The sequence below is a fragment of the Pelodiscus sinensis genome, chromosome 1, assembly GCF_049634645.1.
Source record: "Pelodiscus sinensis isolate JC-2024 chromosome 1, ASM4963464v1, whole genome shotgun sequence".
Classification (NCBI taxonomy): domain Eukaryota; kingdom Metazoa; phylum Chordata; order Testudines; family Trionychidae; genus Pelodiscus; species Pelodiscus sinensis.
The window spans coordinates 315,820,314-315,846,947 of record NC_134711.1 but is presented as its reverse complement, the minus strand read 5'-3'; the positions used below and the strand labels follow the sequence as shown (position 1 = coordinate 315,846,947).

Genomic DNA, 26,634 nt, shown 5'->3' with positions numbered 1-26,634 from the left:
GCACATATACCAATATGGGGTACCTTTCAGGATCAAGGCCTAATTCTGGACAACCATCCTTACATACCTATCATTCTCATTGACTTCCACCGGAGTTGTACATGCTCTGTCCCATGATCCCTACGGCTTAGCACCCAGATAGCGAGATGTTCAACATCAGAGGTGACTAAAAATGTGGGCCTCCATACATCCTATTTCCTGAAAAGGTGTGGCAGATTATGCTGGGTTTTTTCCCTTATTGTCTCTTCATGTGTCCTTTTTTTATCTGCCTCTGCTGCTTTATATAACTCATAAAACCAAAAAAACCTAAAGCTATCCAAAGGTGTACAGTGGTTAGGATGTTAGCAGATCCAGGTTTAATCCCTGCTCTACAGCAGACTTCCTGCATAATCTTGGGCAAATCACTTACACCCAGATTTTTAAAGCAATTTAGGCATTGCTGTACTTTGTAATGCCTAACTGATTTACAGAGTCCAAATCTCATGAGATCAAGGCTCCTAAATCAGTACTTAGGTGTTGCCATGCCAAGCACAGCAAACCCTAAATAACTTTAAAATCTGTACCTTAAGTCTTTCAGATCTCAGTTCACCATTCTCTGGAAGGTGGGGATAACAGCATTTCCCCACCTTCCAGTGGTGTTATGAAGTTGGCTGATTAAAGGGTATAAGTGCCTCAGACGCAACAGTCCACATAAGTACAACACGTATGTCTTACTGATCCCTCTTGCCTATCCCTCTTGCGCAAAAGCCTAGGCAAATGAAGCACAGATTAGGAAAAATGTGTTTGCAGTATATGGAACACAAAAATAAAATGTTTAGAAATGAAAATCTGTGAGTCTCTATTATTTTAGTTCTTCAACATTCATTTGAAATTTTAGCTGAACATTTTCACAAAGATATTATAACATTAGTACCTTTTTTGATGGAGCAGAACTCAGAAAAAGAATAGTCTTAATGAATAGTCTAATGTATCTTCAAAAATATCTTATGTTCCATGTGTATTATATTTACAATTTACATGGAGATTTGTAACAGCAGCTGGGGGGGGGGGATGTTACTTTGGATGGATTCCTCTAAAGCTGAGTTTACACAGCTGTGGAAAGAAAATCTAGCAGGGATCAATTAAAAGGTGCAACACAAATCTTTAGCTAGGCATTCTCAGGCAGTCCTGCTGTTGAGACTTCCACTATGCACAGAGAATGAGTGCTCTGACTGTATTAAACTTAGTCCTAACCAAAATACGCTTGTACTAATTTTCCCCATTTAGCGGACATAAAGACCTGTCTTTATTATTTAAAGTCTAAGCTGACTAAGCCTCATAGAAACAGAACTTTCAGGAACCAAGGCAATTAAATCCATTTAGAGGGGTCAGAAGAGTCTTAGTATTTAGGCTTGATGGACTTGCATGGTCTATGCTTCTCATTCAGGTGAACTCCTGGATTATGGGCTGATAGGATGCATAATAAATCAATGAGGCTTTCAAAGGTCACCTTTGTTTTTTGCTGATAGCAGAGTGATGGTGACATCGTAGCAGGTCACAAATGTGCTGGATTTACCTGCACCTCTCATTATTGAACAACTAGAGTCACCAAGCAAATGAGACCCCAGACACACTGTCTGTGTGGGACATATTTATTACCAACCTGCAGAATTTTACACACAAAGAAGGCCCTGGGGAATGTAAAGCCTTAACAAACTGATGCAAGGAGATGAGGAGTATAAATAAGCAGATACCTGGAGAGCCTAAAGTCTCACTAACTCAACCAGCACATCAATAATACAATAATGTCAACTCACTGTAGACTCTGAACAATGCTTTTTCTGTTGTTCAGTTAATTAGTAAAAGAAGAGATTAAGGGATTTAATCTCTCTCTGTCTCCCCCTCTCTCTTTTTACCTCGAAGTGTGTATAGACAGATAGATGGACAGACAGACATACTGTGATCATTTAAAAGACAGGACTATGCAGCACTTTAAAAGACTAACAAGATGGTTTATTAGGTGATGAGCTTTCGTGGACCAAACCCACTTCCCTAATAAACCATCTTGTTAGTCTTTAAAGTGCTGCATAGTCCTTCCTGTCTTTTGTTTCGGCAAGACCAGACTAACACGGCTACATCTCTATTATGATCATATAAGAATTACTGAGGATGTTCTAATTACTGAGGGCAACTTTCCTCTCCAATCACCATTTACAGTGTTACTGTGAACACTAAAGGATAACTCAAAGGACTGCAAACTTCACTGTACTAGTGACTGAAGGGAGGTAGGAGGATATGATTTTTAAGCAGTTTTCTGAATGAATGCAATGCTGTTTCTCTCCCTCCCTTCCCCCGATGACAATTCACAACAGATAACCTTTTCCACTAAGAAGCCCTGAAGGAAAGTTAGTTTTTACCATAGCAAATGCAATAAAGAGAAAAAAAAAGGAAGCTGAGGAGGGGAGGAATTAATTCAATGTCAAACTTTTTTCCCTTTCCTTTGAAACAACACCATACTAGAAAACCTCCTAAAAGGCTCAACAGAAATGGGGTTAAGTTGTTACCAGATGCTGTAAACCCCTCTCACTCTTTTTTTTTTGGGTAGATGTCTGTGAAGGGGTTACCCCCCCATAAATCAGACCTTCCTGCAATTATCACTGTGGCTGCATATCAGTGAGCTGGCCAGCCATTGTTGTTTCACTGCTGGTATCTGCACTATGTTAGTTGCACTCTCTTTGATGAATTTAACATTTCTTTATCAATGAGATTTTATCTCCCTTTTTACAGTTCATTGTCTTTAGGATACTGTAAAACAAATCCTTTTATTTCTTTTGCATTTCTTTACATCCTCATCCTTTCAGTGGGATCCTGGTCCTGTTGGTGCTAAGACCCTCAGCTCCCACTGAGATAAGTGGGAATTAAAAGCATTTGGTTCTTAGTGGGATAGGGTCATGTTTCTGCCTATGTATGATGCCCTTAGGAAATTTCTCAAAGTTATCTGCAGAAATTTGGATCTATAACCTATTTTTGACTGTGATAGAGATATTTTTGACTGGTGTGTGGGAAGGTAACATTGCTAATGTCACTTGTCACAAGTCATATTTGGGTTAAAAAAAAACAGGCTGAGATTTCAGAAGTTAGTTTTTATATCTGTATTCTCCTAATGCAGCCACTGGGATTGTCTCACATTTGCCCCGGTTTGAGAGTAGAAGCCTCAGTGAAACTTAGAAAATCCACTGAAAAGTTACTCATAGACTTGAAGTGATGCAGGACACACTCCCCTGGTCTGTTTATAATGCAAAATAAACATTTCATAAAGCCTGAAATCCAGCTGATCGCCAAACTGGTCATTTGAAAGGATCCGTTCCTGACATCCACACACACACAGAGACTGACACGGAAAGTTTCACAGATTGCCTGACAGCCTGTCCTGCAGTGCGCACACTACGGGTCAAGTTGTGTGACACTTCAGCAGGGCTGGCTCAGGGAGCTAAACCATAATCAGTGTGTCAGCATTGGGTTCAGGTGCTGTCTCAAGGTAGGTGATTTGTTGCAACCAGCACTGCAATGGTTTGTTCAGCAAAGATACCGGGACACAATCCACAGGGAACACAAGGAGTTTAAACCAACACACATAGTGGCTGTAAAACTGAAGCAGAAAGTCATCAAACACAGGGTGAATTACTATTCCAAGTCCAGGAGACAAACCAAATCTTTGTCCTACAGGCCCACGCATAACTTGTAAGACAAGCAAGCAGTAAAGGAGGTAGAGAGAATAACTCACCATTGGCAGGTACACAGAGGTTTCCAGAGCCACTTTTAGCTAAGAATGAATTAGGGGCAAACTCTTCCTCAGAGTCAGAGTCCTGGGTTGGCTGGGCCACACCATTGCCTAGCAACCTTCTCTGGCTCTCATTGGCGGGAGGGGAAGGGGGAGGGGAAGGGGACTGCTCAATAGGGGTTGATGAAGCGGATGAACAATGCAAAGGAGGACCTGTGAACCACAAACACAAACACAGACAGAAAAAATAAAAATTTATAAGGCACACAAGGAAAATCAACAGAAAACATGCACAGTGTGGGGAGGGGGACTTTCAAAAATGGGACATACTGCACATATTTATTAACACACCAGTGTAAATATGCACGATGTGTGGATTTACACACTGCATGTGCATTTCTCTATATTTAGATGTCTGTGTATATATACATACACAAACATACACTCAAATATGAATATGTTTTACAGTGTGTATCTTATAAATCCTGTAATTTCCAGTGTAATGTAGAAAGTATGTCTGTAATGAAACATAACACTACCCATAAGTTTAAGGACCAAATTTAGGCTTTTATAAAATTTTACTAAATTTATCACTAGATAAGCTTTTGTGACTTCCTGACAGTTATTCAGAATGGTTCTTGGTTTGGATTTAATCATTCCTCTGTACTGTTTATAACCCAAAGAGCTTTTACTCACAGGAGTAAAGGGGGGGCAAGACAGACTGAAACACTACAGTGATGAGTTAGTGCAGGTCAGCACTCAAATGAAACTGACTAGCAACAGGCTAGAATAAAAGTAAATCCAGACAGTATAATTTCATTCATGAAATCAAGAGAGATGTAGTATAAAAATAACATTTCTATAGAGTCACTCCTGACTCAGGAAAAGCTCCTATTGACTTCAAAGATGTTAAATTGAGCCCAAAGTTAGTATTTAGGCCCCAATTCTGCAAACATACTGCAAAGAATTTGCAGGATCTGGATTTTAGTACTTATGGTTAGTAAAAATATTTCAAGCAGATTTTCCAAACAAAACAAATAAAACATCCAAAGTGACCAAAAGAAAGGCTGTTATATTTATTCAAGCCTGATGTCTGAATATGTGCAGTACATCACTAAAAACAGAAGGAATATAAACACAAAACATATAAGAAGTTTAAATACAGGACAATGCATTTAACAATGATTTTTCCCCCCAGAAAACAGTTCATATGAAAGTCATAATAAGTCTATTAGTCAGATTTTCCAAATACTGAAAACCATCAAAATTACTCAGTGCTAAGTAATCACCATGAAAATTGTCAACATTTCTATAAAAATATTTTTAAAAAGCTTTACTTGAAGATAACAAAAGTACACGCCCCATCATGGCTGCACAGTATTCCTTACTAAACACAAAGTTTGCAATCCTGTTGTAGTTGTATTGCTCTCAGAATATTAGAAACACAAGGCAAGTGAGGTAATATATTTAACTGGAAAAGTTCTGTTGGGGAAAGACCAGCTTTTGACATAAGCAGAGCTCTTCAGATATGAGAAATACTTAGATGGGTAGCTGTATTAATTCATAACTTTAAAAACAATGAATAGTCCTGTGGCACCTTAAGTCACGTCTACACTAGGAAACTATTTCAAAATAACTACAATTGATTTAATAACTGGAAATAACAAAATCGAAATAGCACGTCCCCACTATGGGGAAGCCTCTAAATTAGTCGAAGGCAGGCTCCATTATTGTGGATGCGCTACCTCGACATACAGCTCCAGAGGAAGCACTGGGGAGTAATCTGAAATAGCCTCAGCTGATTGTCCACACTACTGTTATTTCACAATAACTATTTTGAAATTAGTGTTATTCCCTGAGGAAATCAGGAGTACAGATAAAGAAATAACCAGCCCATTATTTTGAAATTACAGGGTTGGTAGTGTGGACACTCTACTTATTATTTAAAAATAAGTGGGGTAATTTCACCTCATCAGATGCATTTTTTTCCACTCTAATGCATCTGATGAAGTAGGTTTTACCCACAAAAACTCATGATTAGTCTCTAAGTTAGTCTCTAAGTTGGCACAGGACTACTTGTCATTTTTAAGGTTTCAGAAAGGTACCCAGATTGTCATAGCTAAATACGAGGTGAAACAAATTGGTTTAGCATAAGTAATTAAAGTTCTAAAGGAACTTTCAATATGAAGTGGCCTGTTAACACCCTTGCAGCCACAGGACCAAAAAGGGAGGAGGGCTTAATAGATTACAGATTGTTGTAGCAAGCCATAAATCCATTAATTTTAGTTAGTAACAAAGTTATGACTTTTGCTCCAGGGCTCATCTTTTGAAAGTGTTGTGCAGGTTTCATTTGAGAACAAGGACTGGGAAGTTAAATATGGAAGGATCCTTTTGTGAAAGTGTTCACTAATGGGTGGATACACTGTTTTGGCTTTTTATCCTTTTTCTGTGTGGTAGTGATTCTCTGGTCTCAACTGAGTAATACTAATACATCTCAAACTCCCTCCATGTGCCTAGGTCAGGCAATGCATATTCCACATACAATCATATATCTAGTGTCCAATAAGATGTACCAGTAGGCATAATGATCTAAAAAGAATTCCTAAATTCATAATGTCCAAGTTTCTGTCAGATGGTTAATGTTATATATATATATACATGCACACACACTCTTATGTATAACATTATACAGTACTATACATACACATACCATATACTGCAGTTCCTTAGAATTTTCTGTTTTCTCTTATACTGAAATATTGATCAATGAACAGAAAATGTGGAGATCTCCCATCCCCATTGACAAAACTGATTTTAATCATGCGTCCCCTAAACCTTCCACAAAAATCAATGGGAGTTACACATGCCTTAAGCAATATGTGATCAGACCTTTAATATGAAAGATTCCACTGAAATCATGCAGCAGTTTGCAGGTCACTGGCACATATTGCTGGGTGTCCTGGAAAATCCTGTCTTGTTCGTATGAATGCAACTGAGGATACTACAGCTATAGGATTAGGGTTGCCTATCCAAGTGTGCAGTTTTTGACTGGTATACCCCCTGTCTTCCCTGGCTACATGAAGCTCCCAGAAGAGGCCGATGTGTCCCGGTGGCCCCTAGACACAGAGGCAGCCAGGGAGGCTCCATGAGCTTCTCCCACACTGAGCACTGATTTCACGGCTCTCTTTGGCTGGGAACCGTGGCCACTAGGAGCAGTGTAGCTTCCCTTGTCAATCTTGTGCCTAGAGTTCAAGGGACATCACAACTTCCAACATCAGGTAATCACATCCCAGAACCCACCCTGCACCTGTTCCTACACCCCACCCTGCACCTGCTCCTGCACCCCACCCTCCTATCCCAGCCCTGAGCCTGTTTCCAGAACACATACTCTGAACACCCTCCTACAACCCAATTGCCTACCCCATCTCTGAGTTCCCCTGATGAGCCCAAAATACCTCTCAGAGCTCTCACTGCCTCCCACAACCTTACCCCCAGCACTTAGTCCACTGCTGTATTTTGAACTCCTCAGCCTCAGCCCAGAGTCCTCCCCTCATATTCCAACCTACTGACCCAGCTCAGAGACCTTTCCTGCACCCAAAATTCTTCACCCCCACCTCCACACCAGGGCACGCAACACCAGATGGAGCCCTCACCCCTTGCCACGCAACCCCTGTTCAATCCTGGAGCCCACGCCTACACCATGAACCCCTTGGCTCTAATCCCCAGCCCAGAGCTTACTCCCCAAACCCTTCAACCCTGGCCCTGCCCCAGTGCCCACATTCCCAAGAGAGCCCTCATCCTCTCCCATACCTCTGGTGAAAATGAATGAGTGAGCATGAGTGGGGGAGAGCAACAGAAGGAGGGAGGATAGAGGGAACAGGGAGCAGGACCTTAGAAAAGGGGTGAGGCAGGGGTGGGGCAAGGCTGTTTGGTTTTCTGCAGTCAGAAAGTTAGCAACCCTATACAGGATGAAAATCTGTACCATATATAGTTGATTTGCTATACAGGGTGTATATACACTTTTTACACACATCACTAATTATTACATACAGAAGTCAAACATATCAGACAGCTTAATCAAAGAGAATTATCTGCATTTTGATGGATGGATTAAAAAGACAAAAAAAATTGACCAGTTACACAAAATAAATAAATAATGTAACAAAAATAAAATAGGAAAGTGGACCAAGATATAAGGATAAAACCTGCCCATTTTCTCACCCAAGTAATCCCATTAAATACAATGGGATTATGTACCTGATAAAGCAAACAGGGTTTGGTCCATATGCTTTCATTCTGGCTGCCAGAGCAAAATTTCTAATTCTCTGGTATAGAATGAACCAACAGCAACTCTGGATTGCCATGTAATCTAAGCATGTGGGCCAAGTCTGTCTGCAACATGTGCTATTTTTCTCTCAAAAATGATAAAACAGAAGGACTAGATAACCATTCATTATGCACATTCTTGCAATTTGGAAACTAACTAAGAGAAAAATAAAACCATATTCCAGCTATGAGTCCCCTGGCAGCAATTTGTAATAATCCCATATATCCTCTTGTATTGAATAGTTAAAATTATGCTCCTTAGATTTGAGGCAGGAATGATGTGATTAGAATTGATTTGTATGAATGCTATGTTCTTTTTTCTGGATCAGACAGAGCTAACAAACATGTTTTTTACTCGTGTACCAATATTTCAGATTAAGACATTTGTGGAACAATCAGGGAGGAATATGCTAAGACCTGTAGCAGATCTATAGAAATTATTAAGAAACATAAATTTTGGAAATGGATTAACAGAAACATTCTACTTTCCCTCAAAAATGTATACAACTGCTTTAGCTTTAGAAGAAAAGACAGTCCTTCACAGACACAAAATAGTTGGGAAAAGTTAAAACAAATAACAAGCAATCAAAACTTAAGTTTACAATCTGCATTTGTGCATAATCTTCAAAATACAGGGTGTCTCCTAAGAGACAATGCATAACCAGGCCATGAGAAACTTTACCATACTGGAAACCAAAAGTTTATTCAAAATGAGTTGCATTAATTCCAACAGACACAGGAGGTGTGATGATATATATCTACTCAGTACTGGCCACGCAAGAGTTAATGAGCTGTTGTGGGCTTGATTAGGTTGGTCTTGCTTTACCCAAAGCAGCTGTCAGGCTGGGAAGGTGAGAGTGAGCTGAACTGGGGAACAGCCTGGAGGAAAGAGAGCAGACTAACAGCTCCCATGTCATGTGAGAAGCCTATGGGGCCAGGAGCTCACTGAAGACTGCAGAATAGTGATAGAGATGTAGCCGTGTTAGTCTGGGGTAGCTGAAGCAAAATGCAGGACAATGTAGCACTTTAAAGACTAACAAGATGGTTTATTAGATGATGAGCTTTCGTGGGCCAGACCCATTTCCTCAGATCAAATAGTGGAAGAAAGTAGTCACAACCATATATACCAAAGGATACAATTAAAAAAAATGAACAAATATGAAAAGGACAAATCACATTTCAGAACAGGAGGGGGATGCAGGGGGGGGGGGGGAGGAAGGAAGGTAAGTGTCTGTGAATTGATGATATTAGAGGTAGGGAGAGTGGGATGTTTGTGAGTTAGTGGTATTTGAGGTGATAATTGGGGAAACTATCTTGGTAATGGGTGAGATAGTTCAAATGTTTGTTGAGTCCTTTTTGGAAAGTGTCGAATTTTAACATGAATGACAGTTCAGAGGATTCCCTTTCAAGTGCAGATGTAAAAGGTCTTTGTAGCAGAATGCAGGTGGTTAAGTCATTGAGAGAGTGTCCTTTCTGGTTAAAATGGCAAGAAACTGTTTTCTCTTTGTGATCTTGTCTGATATCTGTTTTGTGGGCATTAATCCTTTGGCGAAGTGTCTGAGATGTTTGTCCAATGTACATAGCAGACGGACACTTTCGGCACATGATAGCATAGATTATATTTCTGGATGCGCAGGAATATGTGTTCTTGATCTTATAACTCACTTGGTTAGGTCCAATAATGGTATCAGCAGAATGAATATGTGGACAAAGCTGGCAACGGGGTTTGTTGCAAGGGAAGGTACCAGGGTTGGTATTAGTGTGGTATGTCCTGTGGTGGTTGGTAAGAATCATCTTGAGGTTAGGTGGTTGTTGCATTAATGTGCATTGTTACAAGCAACATCCTCCCCCATGCCCTTATGCTGCTGCCTCTGTGTCAGAGGCATCAGTGAAGGGGGGGAGGTTAGGTGGGAGCAGATGCGTGTCGGGAGCACTAGCTCCCAGAAAGCCACTTGCCCTTCTCGTGTTTAAACATGTAACCACTGAAATTTTAAGCAGTTACACATTTACCTGAATAAACACATTTTAACCTTTCTACCACAGAGGGCTTGCCAGGAAGTGGGTAACTTGGGGGCATTCACACATGAAGTTTTATTTCCAGCTTGATTGTGCTATCTCCGGTTTGTACTAATATGCTATAAACAGAAACAAAGTCACAGTGGAATGAACAGTAAGAAGGAAAAACCACCCCAAGTATATCCCTGTCTACAACAATAGGTACATATTCAGGGTAGTGAGTCCCTCTTGCCACAGTGCTGTGCTGCTATTTCTAGGACACTCGTTCAAACAGAGCTGGTGTGGTTATATCTATTTGAGCTAGGAATTACATCTCCAGCTCCAAGTATAGATGTACCCTTAACAAAGCAAAGGACATGTTAAGTTTTCCTGCAAGTTTTCTTATTTCTTTAAGAAGCTTCAGTGTCAAGTTCAGTAAAGCATTGAAACATGCTTTCCTTTCAAAAACTACATACCTCTATAGTCTATCCATGTTCAGAAAATAATTAAGTCCCAGAACCTTCAGTAAGGCCTAAACAAACATCTGAAACTAAACACTGGTGTAAGTGCTATTTTAGAGCCTTCATACAGAACTCCGAGTCCATTTTGACAAATGTGGGAAGTAATGACGGCCAAAACCCCCACTGATTTAATAAAACAGACACACCCAGCAACTGCCTGAAACATAGCATCCTTATGACTAAATTTACAAACAAACGCCAATGAGGACACTAGAGACTCTATATGCCCTGTCCCACAGCAGATAACCTACATTATCTGCATATGGCTTCTAAATTATGTGAATACACTGCTTCATATATTATGTATTGTGGCATATCCCTAAAAACTAAATGGTTAGGAAATTAAGTGCTGCCCAGGAATGACTTTTCATGATGCAAGTAGTGTAAGGCTGCTGTTTCAATAGAGTTTAATGTTGGTCAGAATACTCAAAAGGGTATGTCTGCAGTAAAGAAACTGGTAAAATCCAATTTTTACCTTTCTGTTGTCTCTCCTAGCACTTTTCAGCTGAGGATTCATGGTCTTTTAAAAACTGTTATTTCAGCCCAGTACCCCGTTAGGTTGGGAGATGTTACTGTCTCTCTTAGGGTACGTCTACACTACCCCGCTAGTTCGAACTAGCGGGGTAATGTAGGCATACCGCACTTGCAAATGAAGCCCGGGATTTGAATTTCCCGGGCTTCATTTGCATAAGCGGGGAGCCGCCATTTTTAAATCCCCGCTGGTTCGAACCCCGTGCAGCGCGGCTACACGGGGCTCGAACTAGGTAGTTCGGACTAGGTTCCTATTCCGAACTACCGGTACACCTCATTTCACGAGGAGTAACGGTAGTTCGGAATAGGAACCTAGTCCGAACTACCTAGTTCGAGCCCCGTGTAGCCACGCTACACGGGGTTTGAACCAGCGGGGATTTAAAAATGGCGGCTCCCCGCTTATGCGAATGAAGCCCGGGAAATTCAGATCCCGGGCTTCATTTGCAAGTGCGGTATGCCTACATTACCCTCCTAGTTCGAACTAGGAGGGTAGTGTAGACATACCCTTAGAGATAAGGAAACTGAGGCATGCTTACACCTTGCCCAAAGTCATACAGTACATTCCTGACTGAGTCAAAAACAAGTTAATTTGACCAATCTTTTTAGGGCCTCAAAGCCTGACCTTTTCTCACCTTAAAAAAGTATTCTAATTGGCAAAAATATATCATTAGAAAGTAGAAAAAAAGTACTGGCTCTTCTCTAATAATGTCTACATGGCCACACAGTTCAGACTGCAGGGGTGTGAACTGCTGTGTACATCAGCGTGCTACACTGTAACTCCCCCATGTGAAATCTACAGGTGCAAACTAATACAGGCAGTCCCCGGGTTACATGGATCCGACTTACATCGGATCCCTACTTACAAACGGGGTGAGGCAACCCCGCACTAGCTGCTTCCCCCCAGCAGACCAGGGAGACGCAGAGCGGCTTTTCTCAGCAGACACCTCAGCTTGAGAATAAAGGACTGAGGGAAGTGAGGTGTGGGAGAATAAAACTGAGCTCTGGAGAAATGTTTGGCTAGAGTTTCCCCTACAATATGTACCAGTTCCGACTTACATACAAATTCAACTTAAGAACAAACCTACAGCCCCTATCTTGTACGTAACCCGGGGACTGCCTGTACGTACCTTGCATCTTTGAGGATGTAATAATAAATTCATAAATTCCAAGGCCCAAAGAGTTCACTGTGATCACCTAATCTGACCTCCTCTATAACACAGGCCATAGAACTTCCCCCAAATAATTCCTAGAGCATAATCCTCTTTAAACAAGTTAAGTCTTGTGCATTACCTCATGCCAGTTAATATGCCTGGTTTCTTATACAGTCTTAAAAGTGAAGTTTATAACACCTATGTGAGGCATCCTTAATTATACTGACAATAATCTACACCATTATAATCAAATGATAACACAACATGTGCCTTGCCTTTAATAAATACTCCTAGTAGCCATTCTTGATTCAAAGCATGGTTGGGTAAATGGTACAAAATGTATACTCCATAATGTGCTGGATGAGTTTATAACCCTGTCAAATAAAAAGGGAATATAGACATATGCTCCTTTTTTCCTACTTGCACAGCGGTTTTGAGCAATCCTCCTTGACATACAAACTAAATCATACTGATCTATTTTTAAAATGTATCTGAGCTGGAGAAATCCATGACTTGCTTACACAACGAAATATGTTTGTAGCTGTTTCTGCTCACCCCCAAACAAGAGTGAATCAATTTCCTCTCATCTTTCCTAATTGACAAAACTGATCAGCATGAAGGAATGCAGTCAGGGTGAGATCTTTACCATGCACTATGCTAAAATGAACTGTCTCACACAGGTATCCACAGAACTGGCATCAGAGCACTCTAACCACTGCATTTGAAATAGGTTGCTGACCGTAGAAGAATGCAGAAGAGGCACTGCCCTGCCTCCTTAACAGTGTAAACTTGCTTTCTCTGTAGAATATAAAATACAGTAATTTGTTCTAGTTGCCTTTCAGAGCATTGGAATCCCTGCTGCTTTGAGGATGGGAGTGTGGGAGAATATCTATGTCCATCCAGCATTTTTGTTTTCAAGGTGAGGGGAACATATTATTTGAAACAGGTCCCTGATTATTGCATTGGCAAAAGGCTTCTTTCTTAGCTGACACATGCCTGGCTTTCTTAGAAACGGAGGTACATAAGAACATAACATAAGAACATAAGAATGGCCGTACTGGGTCAGACCAAAGGTCCATCCAGCCCAGTAGCCTGTCTGCCGACAGTGGCAAGCACCAGGTGGGTGGACCGAAGACAATGATCAAGCGATTTGTCTCCTGCCATCCTTCTCCAGCCTCTGACAAACAGAGGCCAGGGACACCATTTCTATTCCCTGGCTAATAGTCTTTTAGGGACCTAACCTCCATGAAATTATCTAGCTTCTCTTTAAACTCTATTATAGTCCTAGCCTCCACAGCCTCCCCTGGCAAGGAGTTCCACAGATTGACTGCATGCTGTGTGAAGAAGAACTTTGTTTTATTAGTAGGGGGAGAAAGAGAGAATTCTCCCGAGGACACACAACAGTCACACCTTTTCTATGGGCAGCACATCATGCCTTTCAGATGGACAGCATAAAACACCTTTGGGGAAAAAAAGCAAGCTGGATTAGCTGTCAGGCAAAATATGTCAGTGAATTATACGAATAAGAAGTTGTTATTGAAATTTATTGCTATTCTTTAACAATAGGTGGTCACAGCACTGCTACTTTGACAGGAAATATGTTTCTTGCACTTAAAATTGATTTTTAAAAGTTGCGCTTGAAAACTATTCTTAATCATTTATATTTCCTGAAGTTTCACCTGAGATTTTGTGAGGTTTTTTTTATTTTAATTTTGTGTGTCGATTTACAGGTCAGGGCAAAGAAAAGAAAAAAAGGCAGCAAAAATCATCATTTACAGCTCTGGGCAGTTATGTCATCAAAATGAAAATTTAAATAGATGTGCCTTGAAAATGAAAAATAATGGTTGGCACTGCATAGAGAGACAGAGATCTAGAATAGTAGAAATAGGGCAAATAAATGGTTAGAGTGAAATAGTCAACCTCACTCAAACTCCATAGACTTACAGGATCATATATTACAGACATTGCCATTTGATGGGCGTTTTGCTAACATTTTGTGGGCCCCAACCACAATTTTTCTCTGCTATAAATGCCATGAAATGTTTTATACCATTGTTTTCTAGGATGGCATATTCATCATGTAAAGTCCTTCCCGTGGATTAAACAGATGATGGATGGGCAAGAATTTGAGACCAACCTTGTTTAAGTTTGTTGAATTCAACCTGTGCCTTGAAGGTTCTTTTGGAGAGATGCTCATCATGATGAAAATCACGTTGCATGTATAAAAGGGCTCATACCACAACCAACCATGAAAGCTTTCTGGGGCTCATGGGAAAAGGCAAGCCTTATGGGGAATTCAGCACTGGGATGTAGGAAGGAATAAAAGGAACAGCTGCACATCTATGTTCTCATCAGTGTCCACTCCCGCACTATGGATGGGGAGGGAGATATAACCGCTCCCTGGTTGGCAGAACCAATATATCTGAGGTCACCCCGCTGGAAACAGAGGGGCCTGAAAAGAACAGGAAGTAGAATTATAACAGGCCAGCCCTTTAGCTCAGTTGGAGAAGTGCTGCTAGAGGAGCAGGATGTCTCTCCCCAATTGCTAGAACCCTAACCTGATGGAGGCTGCTCCAGTGCCCAAGACCCGGAGGGGCTGCCAGAGCTGCTAGACTCTGTGGAACTGCTGAGACTGCCACTTCCTGTCTACCTGAGTGAGGCCGACGACAACCCAGGAGCCCTGGTACTGCCAGATGAGCGGGGCATTAGAAGGAGCCCAGGGAAGCCAAATAGGGTTCGGCTGTGTGCAAGCTGGCCAGGGTGTGGAGCAGGAGGAGCTGTGTCCTCCTACCTCCTGTCACCCTATTGGTAGGAATAACAGCCTCCCCACCTGGTTGTTAGGAGGCCTGCATAGGTCTGGCACCCGCCTGAATTAGGACACCAGATGCTTGTGCTGTCTCCCCCACCAGAGAGCTAAGCCACCCTTGACAGTTACTGCTCTGCCTGCCTGAGTGTCTTTTTGATTGCCACCCCACCCTGATTAAGAGCCCCAGACAAACAGACTCTCTACCATTGCTCGGCCTGACTGCAGGCCTGACCCATTAACAGTGAGCTAATTTTCACCTGAACCAACACACCTCTGAAGTGTTGTAGCAAGGAGGTATGATCTACTGCTTTGACAGATGGGGAGGAAGTCACAACCACCTTACATGTGCTTATTCCCCATCAGTGGGATGGAGGTGGAGAGTGCCAAGGAATGGATGATGGTTCTTCTCTCTCTCCCTGCCAAGCTAACCCAGTGCAGTGAAACAAGACAGCTGAAATTACTATCCCTTGAATCAAGATGGAATGGAGGTGAGCAGGGAGGGAATTGCTGCTCCCTAAAGCTCAGTTTCTCTTGTGGCTTGATATGTTCTGGGGTGGCACAACTATGCTCATATTTTAACCGTGCATCTGAATGGAGCTTCACTGAAATTCTGCCAACCTAGAAACAATGGGCTAGATTTTCAGAAAATTCCATGGACCATTTCATGACTAGACAGCTGGGTCATTTGTGCACACAACAGCAGAAACTGCACCTGCAAGTAAGCCAGAACACAAACAGTTCATCTAATTTCCAGCTACACGAAAAACTGCTTATAGAAAATAACCTTCCCATAAAGAGGGTCAATATAAACAATCCAAATCACTCTAGCCCATTAATGTTATTGCTTCTTGCTTCAGGAATATTTATGCAAATCATTTACATTTTCTAAAGTTTTATGGGAAGCACAAGCCTAATTACGGATCCGCATTACAAAGGCTCACTCAGCTTTACTCAAAACCAACTGGTAAAAGCATAATGTAATCAGTAGGAAAGATGATGAGCTGCCCATGAAATGGCCTGTCTCAATATGACACTAATGCTGTATCTGATCAAAAACACCCAATATAAACCCTGAGGTTCTCTGCAAATGATTACATACAAATCTGCTTAAAGATACATTTCCCCATAATTTAGAACCAAAAGTTAGACATTTCAGAAATTGCTTTCACTAAGCCTAACACTAATAAAAAGTTTTATAGCAGCCTTGCAAAATGTTAGTCATTTGCTTGTGTGGGGGGCAAGTTTTTGTTTGATTTTGACAGGTGAATATAAGATCATTAGCCTGTTTCCTATGACATTGGATCATAGGCAGCATTTTTTGTGTCTGGGATGGTTAATTTCCATAGAAATTTTGCAAGACTAGTTTACACTGATTTTTTAAATAACCATGTCAGTGAAGACGTACCAGTGGAATATTGGCAACCAAACCCAAATTGCTTTGCATTAGCACGTGTGCATCATAATGCAAACCTTATTAGATACATGGACCAAGCCCAAAGCTTAACCCATATTCATCAAAGGGTTGCTATATTTTATGAACCATCCAAGTGAACAAACATCAGCCGAGTGGATGAGGCTTTCCTGTTTTTAAACTAAGTCTGGAAAACATGTTTGAGGCTAGAGCATATTGCCAAAAAAAGAATGAAATGGGTATTCTCTTCTGTCTGTGATGAGGACACCTAAGATAGGATATAACTCTCTGGAGCAGGGGTGGGGAAACTTATTTTGTTCAGGGGCCACTGACTCTCAGGAAAATCATTTAGGGGAAGCAAGGAAGGAAAAAAGGAAGGAAGAAAGACCCTCATTAGCCTGGCCCTTGATAGGAAAAAAGAAACACTCGGGGCACCAGGTCTCACTTGCACTCCACTCCCACAGCGTTTGATTCAGTTCCCAGCTTCCCTTGATCCAATGTGCAGCTAGGCCAGGAGTGGGCAAAAGGGCCTCCGCAGGCCAGATCTGGCCCACCAAAGGGGTGGATCTGGGCTGCGAAGGCCCTGCTGCTCCCTGCCCCCAGGCCATTTAGGGCCTGGGGAGCGCCCGAAGCCATCTCCACTCTGCCCCGCCCTGCTCACAGTGCGTGGTGCTTCAAAGCACCATGCGCTGCTTGCAAGGCAGGGGCACAGCAAAGAAGGCTTCGCATGCTCCCCCACCCCCAGGCCTTAATCATGGTCTGGAGGAGGGGGGGTAAGCCCTGGGCTTTCCTGTTTAGGCCCCACCCCTTCCGGGGTGGCCCAGGGCTACTTCAAAAATTTTTGAAGTGGCCCTTGGGCAAAAATTATTGCCCACCGCTGAGTTAGATTCTGGGCTTCCATTCCCCCTGCATTGGGGTGAGCCGGTGCTAGTGCTCCAGCCCCGCAGGGTGGGGGAATGGGGCAGGGCGTAGAGGCAGTAAGACTTGCAGCAGAGCTGGAGCGCTAGCACTACCTCACCCTGCTGCAGCAGATGGGAAGCCTAAACCTCACCATGGGCTGGATCAATGGAAGCTCAGGAGCTGTAGTTTCCCCATCCTTGCTCTAGAGCAGTGATTCCCAACCTTTTCCAGATGGGGACCCATTTGATAATTCAGGAAGACTTGGTGACCCAAGGCAATTCAAAAACAGGGGGAGGTGCCGGGGGGTATAGCCACCTGGGGAGATACTTGGCGACCCTTTTGAAATGTAATGGTGATCCATATTTGGATCGCGACCCATAGATTGGGAAACCCTGCTCTAGAGAATGACTGATAATAAACATTCCTGTGGAGATGCTTCCGCCCCTTCCTTTTTGACAGTGGCTCTTCAAACACTTTCCTCCAAAATATTAAATAGATCCCGTCAGGTGTGTGGCCTTAACATTTGCCTTCCATTCATGTAGCCAGAAGTGTGGTATCAGCCACATCAGGCACCGTGGGATCATAGGCTAAGCGTGGAGAGTCCACAAATCAATCAGAAATGAAGTAGGCAGCCAGTGAGATACTTTGAAGCAATGAGCTTATTTTAGGCTCTCTGGAAGGAAGTGAATCTGCCTAAATAAGTTCAATCTAAGCAAAATAAGGAGAGGCTGCTGATGACTGGAGAGCCACACAAAAGATGGGATAGTTAGAATGTGAAGAAAATCCTACCCTGTTTAAGTAGGCTAACTGGGGTGGAAATCACTTTCAGATGGGATGAATGGGCCTGGGAACAAAGAGGCTATTTTGGGTAAAGTTACACTCTTGGCTTTGCATTTTGGTATTACACAAATTTCTGAGCTTATTTGTTAAGCCTTTGGTACTTATCAAGACATTTATTATCAGACAGACGATGTCTCCTATTACCATCTAGAGAAGGAAGCATAAATGCTTCTTAGAATTTGATTGAAGCCATTTCCCTGGCTCATGTCCTTGACATGAGTATCCAATAGAATATCCAGAGTCAATCTCCTTTTTCCAGATGAGATACAAGTAGCTTTATGGAAAGCAAACACCCTCTCCTCAACTTCCTAGGAGCCATCAAGTCCAGAATCAGATAAATCTCCTTCTTTAGTTAAGAAGAGCAAGATCAAAGCATCTGACGCTCAGGCTACTTAGGGTATGTCTGCACTACAGCACTAATTCGAACTAACTTAATTCGAATTAGTTAATTCGAACTAAGCTAATTCGAACTAGTGCATCTAGACCTAAAAACTAGTTCGAATTAGCGTTTTGCTAATTCAAACTAGCATGTCCACATTGAGTGGACCCTGAACGGAGGTTTAGGATGGCCGGAAGCAGTGCCGGAGTCAGATTAGGACTTAGAGCGTGGAGCTGCTGTCTCAGGCTAGCCGAGGGTTGTGCTTAAAGGGTCCCAACCTCCACCCCGGACAGACAGTTTTCCTGTCTTGGAGTGCCCTGAATGCCCACAGTCGGCACATTACAGCACTCAGCCATCAGCCCAGCTCTACTTGCCGCAGGCTGCTATCCGGGGGGGAGGTTAATCGGGGGGCTGCAGGAGAGCTTCCACCCCGAGGAGCCCGCAGAGCCACCCCAGTACTCCCCATCGGGGGCTCGTACCCCATTCCTCCCTCACCTCTTTCCAATTACCCCTCCCTAGCTCCCCTTCCTGATGTACAAAATAAAGGACACGTGTGTTCAAAAATAGAAACTCTCTTTATTGAACAAAACTCGGGGAGACTGGGAAAAGGAGGTGGGGGAGGGGAAGAGAGAGGGTAGGAGAGGGGAGGGCAACTAAAATGATGAGGGGTTTGGAACAGGTCCCATATGAAGAGAGGCTAAAGAGACTGGGACTTCTCAGCTTAGAAAAGAGGAGACGGAGGGGGGACAGGATAGAGGTCTATAAAAGCATGAGTGGTGTGGAGAGGGTGCATAAAGAAAAGTTCTTCATTACTTCCCATAATAGAAGGACTAGAGGACACCAAATGAAATGAATGGGTAGCAGGCTTCAAACTAATAAAAGAAAGTTCTTCTTCACAAAGCAAATAGTCAACCTGGGGAACTCCTTGCTGCAGGAGGCTGTGAAGGCTAGAACTAGAACAGAGTTGAAAGAGAAGTGAGATAAAGTCATGGAGGTTGGATCCATGGAGTGCTATTAGCCAGGGGGTAGAAATGGTATCCTTGGTCTCTGTTTGTGGAAGGCTGGAGATGGATGGCACGAGACAAATGGCTTGGTCATTGTTTCGGTCCATCCCCTCCAGGGCACCTAGTGGTGGCCGTTGTCGGCAGACAGGCTACTGGGCTAGATGGACCTTTGGTCTGACCCAGTACAGCCATTCTAAGCTCAGGGCTCAGGGTTGGGGGTCTCAATGGACCACCTTGATTTTCATGCACACCTGCTCCTGGGTGGCCAGGCTGGCAGCTATCCTGCTGTAGACGGCCACTTTCCTGTGCCTAGTGTGGAGGTTGTGGATGAGGTCCACGATGTCCGCTGTAGACCAGGCGGGTGCCCGCCTCTTGCGGACCTGGGCAGGCTCCCGGGAGCCGCCAGCCTGGTTCCAGGAAGAGGCGGAGGGCTGGGTGGCAGCGGGTGGCTGGCTCGAGCCGTGCAGGTGCAGGGTCTGCTGGCTGGGTGCTGGCAGGCTTGCACCTGGCACGGGCACCGTAGCCAGCCCGTGCCCCTTTAAGGGGTCCGTGGCCGGGAGGGGGGCATACGAGTTTCCCTGGTGGTGCCCAGAGTGGCCACCAGGGAAAGCTGGGGAGGGCTAGCCTCCCACTAGTTCGAATTAAGTGGCTACACAGCCCTTAATTCGAACTACTTAATTCGAACTAGGCGTTAGTCCTCGTGGAATGAGGTTTACCTAGTTCGAATTAAGCGCTCCGCTAGTTCGAATTAAGTTTGAACTAGCAGTTTGCTAGTGTAGTGCCTATCAAAGTTAATTCGAACTAACGTCTATTAGTTCGAATTAACTTTGTAGTGTAGACATACCCCTATAGACTGCAGGCTTCTTTTGGAAGAAGCTTTTCAGGAGAGATCTTCCACAAAAAAACCCCCAAAAAACCCACTTTCTTCTGTAAGGCTGTGTCTAGACTACATGGCTCCATCGATGGAGCCATGTAGATTAGACAGATAGGCAAAGGCAAATGAAACCGTGATTTAAATGATCGCGGCTTCATTTAAATTTACATGGCTGCCGCGCTGAGCCGACAAACAGCTGATCAGCTGTTTGTCGTCTCAGCGCGCTAGTCTGGACGCTCCCCTGCCGACATCAAAGCCCTTTGTCGGCAGCCCCGTTATTCCTCGTGGGATGAGGTTTACCGGGGCTGCCGACAAAGGGCATTGATGTCGGCAGAGGAGCATCCAGACTAGCGCGCTGAGCCGACAAACAGCTGATGAGCTGTTTGTCAGCTCAGCGCGGCAGCCATGTAAATTTAAATGAAGCCGCGATCATTTAAATCACGGCTTCATTTGCCTTTGCCAAAAAAACAAATCTACATGGCTCTGTCGACGGAGCCATGTAGTTTAGACTCACCCAAAGAGAGCCTCTACACCAGCAAAGTGCATTGAAAAAGTGATCTGCTTTTTCAAAAGATAGCGTCCACACTGAATGGACACTATCTTGCATTTAAGCTGTGATTACTGTGGACGGACTGGTCACCAGGGCATCTGTGCTTTTTCCTCTTTCCTCTTCTTTCCAAAGAACTCCCTGTTCCCTGTACACACGCCTTTTTCCAAAAGAGCTCTTTCGCAAAAAGGCTTCTTCCTCGTAGAAAGAGGTTTACCAATGTCAGAAAAACCTCTCTGTTCTTTTGAGGGGTTTTTTTTTCTCGAAAGAACACGATTGCAGTGTGGATGTAAGTGAAGGTTTTTTTTGAAAAACTACCATTTTTCCGAAAAAATTCTGTAGTGTAGTCATAACCTCAGATTTTCCTTCTGCAGTTTCCCATTGTTTTGGGTTAGATCCTGAATATTCTGAGACAGGAGAAAGCTTTCTTTTCCTAAGCCACTTGTTTCTCTAGGTGAGCAGCCCATATTCTATTTCACCAAAGGGCCCTGGTGTTCAACCAGTTCTGAAGAATTAGCCGCACTCAAATAGCCACATTGTTCAAGCTAAATGGCTAAACTCAACCTGCCACTTGTAGCTAATGTGTTACACTCCATGGCCATAGGGCATAGGATGTCAGAGTCAGGCGATGTGGGTTCTATTCCTGAATATGGCATTGACCTACTATGTGACCTTAGTAAAGACGCTTCACCTCTCTGGGTCTCTGTTTCTCCTACCTCACTGTATCTCTTGTCTATATAGACTGTAAGATCTTTGGGGCAGGGACTCTCTCTCACATGTATTTGCTAAGTGATCTCAGAGCCCCGGATGCAATACAAATCATAATGAAGAACAGAGGGGAAGCTGCTTGTGCTTGAGAAATCGTAGCTAATTTGAAGATTTCTTCACAATGAGCTAAAAAGAGCTGGAGACTTGGAGGCTGTGTGTATTGCTGCCTGCAGGCAGAATAATTCATGAAATTTGGGGTCAGAATGAAGTCTTAGGTATGGCTCACAGCTGCGGTACTCCTCCAAAGCTGCAGAGCAGAGATACTACCCTTGTCATTGGAGTCTAGCTCTAAACCGGTCATCTTTAAAAACATGTCTTTGTGTTAGTATGCAAATCAAAAGAAAAACAATAGTCGCTGGTCATGTGGATGGTACTCTTCTCTGCTGGAAAAGATTCCCAGAGTGGTGCTGATGATGACAGTGTTGCCAAGTAGGTACTGGAATAATAAGACACGTTGCCAGCAGTAGTTGTTTTCAGACCAAAAATAAAATCTCTGTTTTAATTTTAGTTTCATTCCAAACCTAGAACAAATAACTAGCAAACAACCAACCACAAAAACAAGGATGAAATCAATAGAGGAAAATATTCTGCAGCTATTAAGAGGGAATTTATAACCATGACGGAAAGGAAAAAAATGTTTTCCCCCAAAATGACTGCATATCACTTAACTGGTTGTTGTTGGAAAATACACTAACTTGCAAAATGCAATACTGTTATTTCACACAACCTGACAGACTATGATTATGTCCTTTAACTAAGGTTTTGCAGTAATAGAATTATGTGAGTGTTTTAATCCCTGCTTTTAAACAACTTTTACCAAACAAAGTTAATATACATCTTTATCAGGTTAAACCTGCTACTCATTGAAACCCCCCCCCCCCTCTCTCTCCCCCCCCCCACACACACACACCACACACACACACACACACACACACACACCAAGTTCTGGATATGTAATTCTCTCATAAAACACATAATTATACTGTACTATACTATAGGGGAAAATTTCTTCCTGACACCACCTGGCAATCAGTTTATGCAATGAAGCGAGATGATTGATGGCCATTATAATTTTTTCCTAGCATGTGTAACGGCAGGATGATTTCTATTCTTATTTGTGGTTCAGCCTTTTCTTAATCATACTAAGCTATTTGCTTCAATAATATCCTGTGGCAGGTAGTTCCACAACCTATTTACATGTTGCATGCATTTATCCATTTTTTCCTTATAAAATGATTTTTTTAAATGTTATGAAGAGCCCTCTCCTGAATGCAGAATCAAGATGCATCGGTGATGGACAAGACCTCTTTTCCATCTTTGCTGATTACCGCACTATAGTTCTCTACAATATATAGTTCATCAAATCTAATTTTAAATTTCCCAGTCTATGAGGTTGCTTACAACTTCATCTGACAGGTCATTCCACAATTTAACAATCTACCTCCCACTATCAGTAATGGTCTTCATATACTGAACACTTTTGCACTGGCTGGTGAATGGACTAGGTAACTTAGTAAGTATTTTTATCTCTAATTTTTATCATCCTTTTTTATCCTTATACTTGGTATCATTTAATCCTGCATCCTTTGGTTAAATAAACTGGTTTTACATTTACTATAAACCAATTCATTGCTGTGATTGAAACAAGAGTGACAGTCTCAAAACCCAGTTAACTTAACGAGCTTCAATATACTGTCTATATAAATAAGCAACAATCCTAATAACGTGTGGGTGTGTTTCAGGAGAAGGCTGGATGCTGCAGGGAGACATCTCTGGGAAAATCAGGAGCCAGGATTCATTGTTTGTTATCTACAAGGGAAGGTTTGGACTGGCAGCGGCTTGAGGAATCTGCCAGCAAGGCAGACCAGCGGCTGTTCCAAGGAGTTGTCATACAGATTAGGAGGAGCAAAATTCTCACTTGCTGAGGCTGAGAGGAATTCTGGGAATCCCAGCAGACTGTCACACTGGCAGGCAATTTGGGGGAAATTCCAAACAGGGGGGATACTGGGGTTGTTCTGCAAAAAGTAATGGGGTGGCAGAAGCATGAGTGTGACCTGTGTGCTGGCTGGTAGTATCAGGCAGGGCAAGTGGTGACAAAACCACTCATTAGTCTGAGCTGAACCCCAGAGTGTCACGCTATGATGTTATAACCCTCACCAGAAATGGATGAAGCCACAATCTTGTATTTATTTAACTTCCCAGAGAGGTTTTATTGCAGTTCTTTCTTGTTCCACATGCAGAAAAATAGAAAAAATCCATGAAAGTCATGCACTGTCCTGTGTTTTTCAGCAGCTCAAGGAGAGCATCCTGTCTGATGTCACTTTCTGTGAAATGACCTTCGCACTCGGGAAATATGCACTACATGATTAGCACCTATTTGGACCTCTAAGATATCCATTCACCAAACTGTTACAGAAATGCTGGCAAAACGCATTACCGTGCCTTTCTGAAATATTTAATTCAGCCATCTAGTCTAAATAAACAGGCTGATTACAGCTAAAAAAAACTACTTGAGAATTATTAACTAACACAGCATATGCTGGGTATCAGCTAGAGAATTAAAAATTAATAGGATTTCCTTTATTAGGATATCTAGCTTTACCCTTATTTAGGATATTTGTTTAGCTATTGTATCTAATATATTTAATCTCCAAGTTGCCTCTGATCTTTTTCTATTGCATATGCTGTCATTCGACCAAGAGATATGAAAGACTAACTAAAATGAACAAGAGATATACATTTTGAAGACGTAATCCCTGTCTGACCATAGCTCCTCTCTATTTTACAGATGTTTAAATGAATTCCACACGGTACATGTAAAGAACACCAAGGAACAGCAATATGAATGTAAACTTCACAGATGCAGTAAAATGTTAGTTCCCAGTCTGCAAAACTGTGTGCTTAAAAAAGGCACCTAAGTCCTTGTTGAGGCTTCTAGGTTGAAATCAGGACCCCAGTGAAGTCATTGGGAGTTTTACTATTGACTTTATTAGGACCAGGATTTCATCCCACAAGTGGCTTAATTTTAGAAGTTCTCAGAACCTGCAGCTCCCAAAGAAATCCAAGTGGACTGAGGTGCCATCAGATAAGCGCTTATGTTTGAAAGCGTTTTATATTTGTAAATTTTTATAAATCTTGGTTTTGGTTTGCATCCACACATATCTTAACAGGAAGAGAAGCACCTGGAAACACAAAGGAGGTAAAGGAAATGAGCAGTTTTGGTATTTCCATCTGCCCAGCTCCATTCCATTTCCATCCTAATTCCACAGAAAAAATACGGCACACACATGGAGAAAACAAGGATAGACAATCAATTAGCAAGACAAGAAGAACAACAGAAAACCCATTGCTACTGTACCTCAGACTCAATACAATTTTAGGGACTTCTCTAAAAACCTTCCACGGACGTGAAAAAGAGCTCTGTATAAGCTGAAAAGTTGAAACAGTGAAAGTTGGTCCAATAAAATCTCTCACCCACCATGTCTCACTAAGCCAGTGAAGGCACTATTGGCATGCTGTCTTGCATCTAAAGATTCCCAACAGTAATTTAAGGATATTTCAAAAGCTATTCTGGCTGGACGAAGAAAAAGTGGCTGTTTGCAGAATAACAGTGTGCACAAGAGACAACTCTTCCTTTTTTATTCATTTACGATTTTATCTTGATTTTCCTAGATCAACACTTCTTAACCAGGGGTCCGCAGCCCCATGGGAGGTCACAAGCTGGTTTCAGGGGGCCACAAATCACCAAAGCTGAAGCATAGGGACCTGAGCCCTGACGGGGCTGAAACCCGAAGCAGGGCCGAAGCCCTGAACTGCAATACCATCAGGGACTGAAGCTCAGGGTCCCCACTGAAACCTCCCCTTGACCAGTGGTTGAAGTCCAGAGCTCTGTTCCTCCTGCACCACCATAGCTTAAGAGCCCCGAACCCTGGAGATCTGGTGCCACAACGCCCTTCCCCCCCGCATCCAGTGGTTGAAACCAGCAACCTTGAGGCCCATGGCTGGCCCTTGGAGTTTTTATAGGTGATTGAAACCAGGAATCCTGAGGCCCTCTGCTGACCCTTTGAGTTTTTATAGTATGTTGGAATGGAGACCCCCTTACCCTAAGCCGGTGTTTCTCAACAACTGGTCTGTGGATCAGCAAGATCTCCCTGCCACAATTTGTGAAGACAACAAGCTCGTCATTGGTATCATGAAGATTGAGACACTCTTCCCTAAACCACTCCCTGGCTCTGGAAAGAAGAAGTGCCTCCTTGCAGGGAATTAATTGGAATCCCTGGAATCCAAGGGCAGTCAATCTACTATTTCAACTCAGGAAGCATCTCTACTGTTTTGTAGCACATATATCCTCTTTCCAGCCTCGAGGCACTAGGGGGCAAGATAGTCACAAACAGATTTCTCTCCATTACTGATGAGCTGACTGGCGGAGAGCAACACTCTCCAGCAACAAAACATAGCGAGGGCCTGATATAGTTGATATGAAAAACAAACATAATAAAGCCCTATGATTTTAAAAATAAAGAACTGTTCCAGTCTTAATAAAGCACAGAGAAACACAAAAGGTCAAAAATGTCTCTCAAAATATCCTTAGACAGATCTATCTATTATGTACATGTCTGACTTGCAACCTCTGTGCCCCAGTATCACAGTATTCAGTCAGAGGACCTTGTCACACAGCTGGGGTGGAAAGAGCTATTGGATTAGTTTGCCCAGGGTGACAAAGCAACAGCTGAGGGAAGGAAGAGTGATGTGGGAGTGTAAGCAGTGGAAGTGTTGTGGACAAGGTGGGGAAAACAGCAGCTCAGAGCTGTAGGACATGTG

At 42.7% G+C, this 26,634-nt stretch overlaps 1 protein-coding gene across 8 annotated transcripts in view; it reads right to left on the bottom strand.

Moving 5' to 3' along the window:
• The window catches only part of TENM4 (teneurin transmembrane protein 4), an 858,468-nt gene that overhangs the window by 365,130 nt on the left and 466,704 nt on the right, over nt 1-26,634 (bottom strand). For 7 of the 8 annotated variants that reach the window (XM_075919465.1, XM_075919468.1, XM_075919466.1 and 4 more), the window contains one exon: nt 3,764-3,973. The exons of the other annotated variant lie outside the window; for it this stretch is intronic. In XM_075919465.1, coding sequence (XP_075775580.1) covers nt 3,764-3,973 — 210 coding nt within the window. The remainder of the gene's footprint in view (nt 1-3,763; nt 3,974-26,634) is intronic. 8 annotated transcript variants of the gene reach the window in all.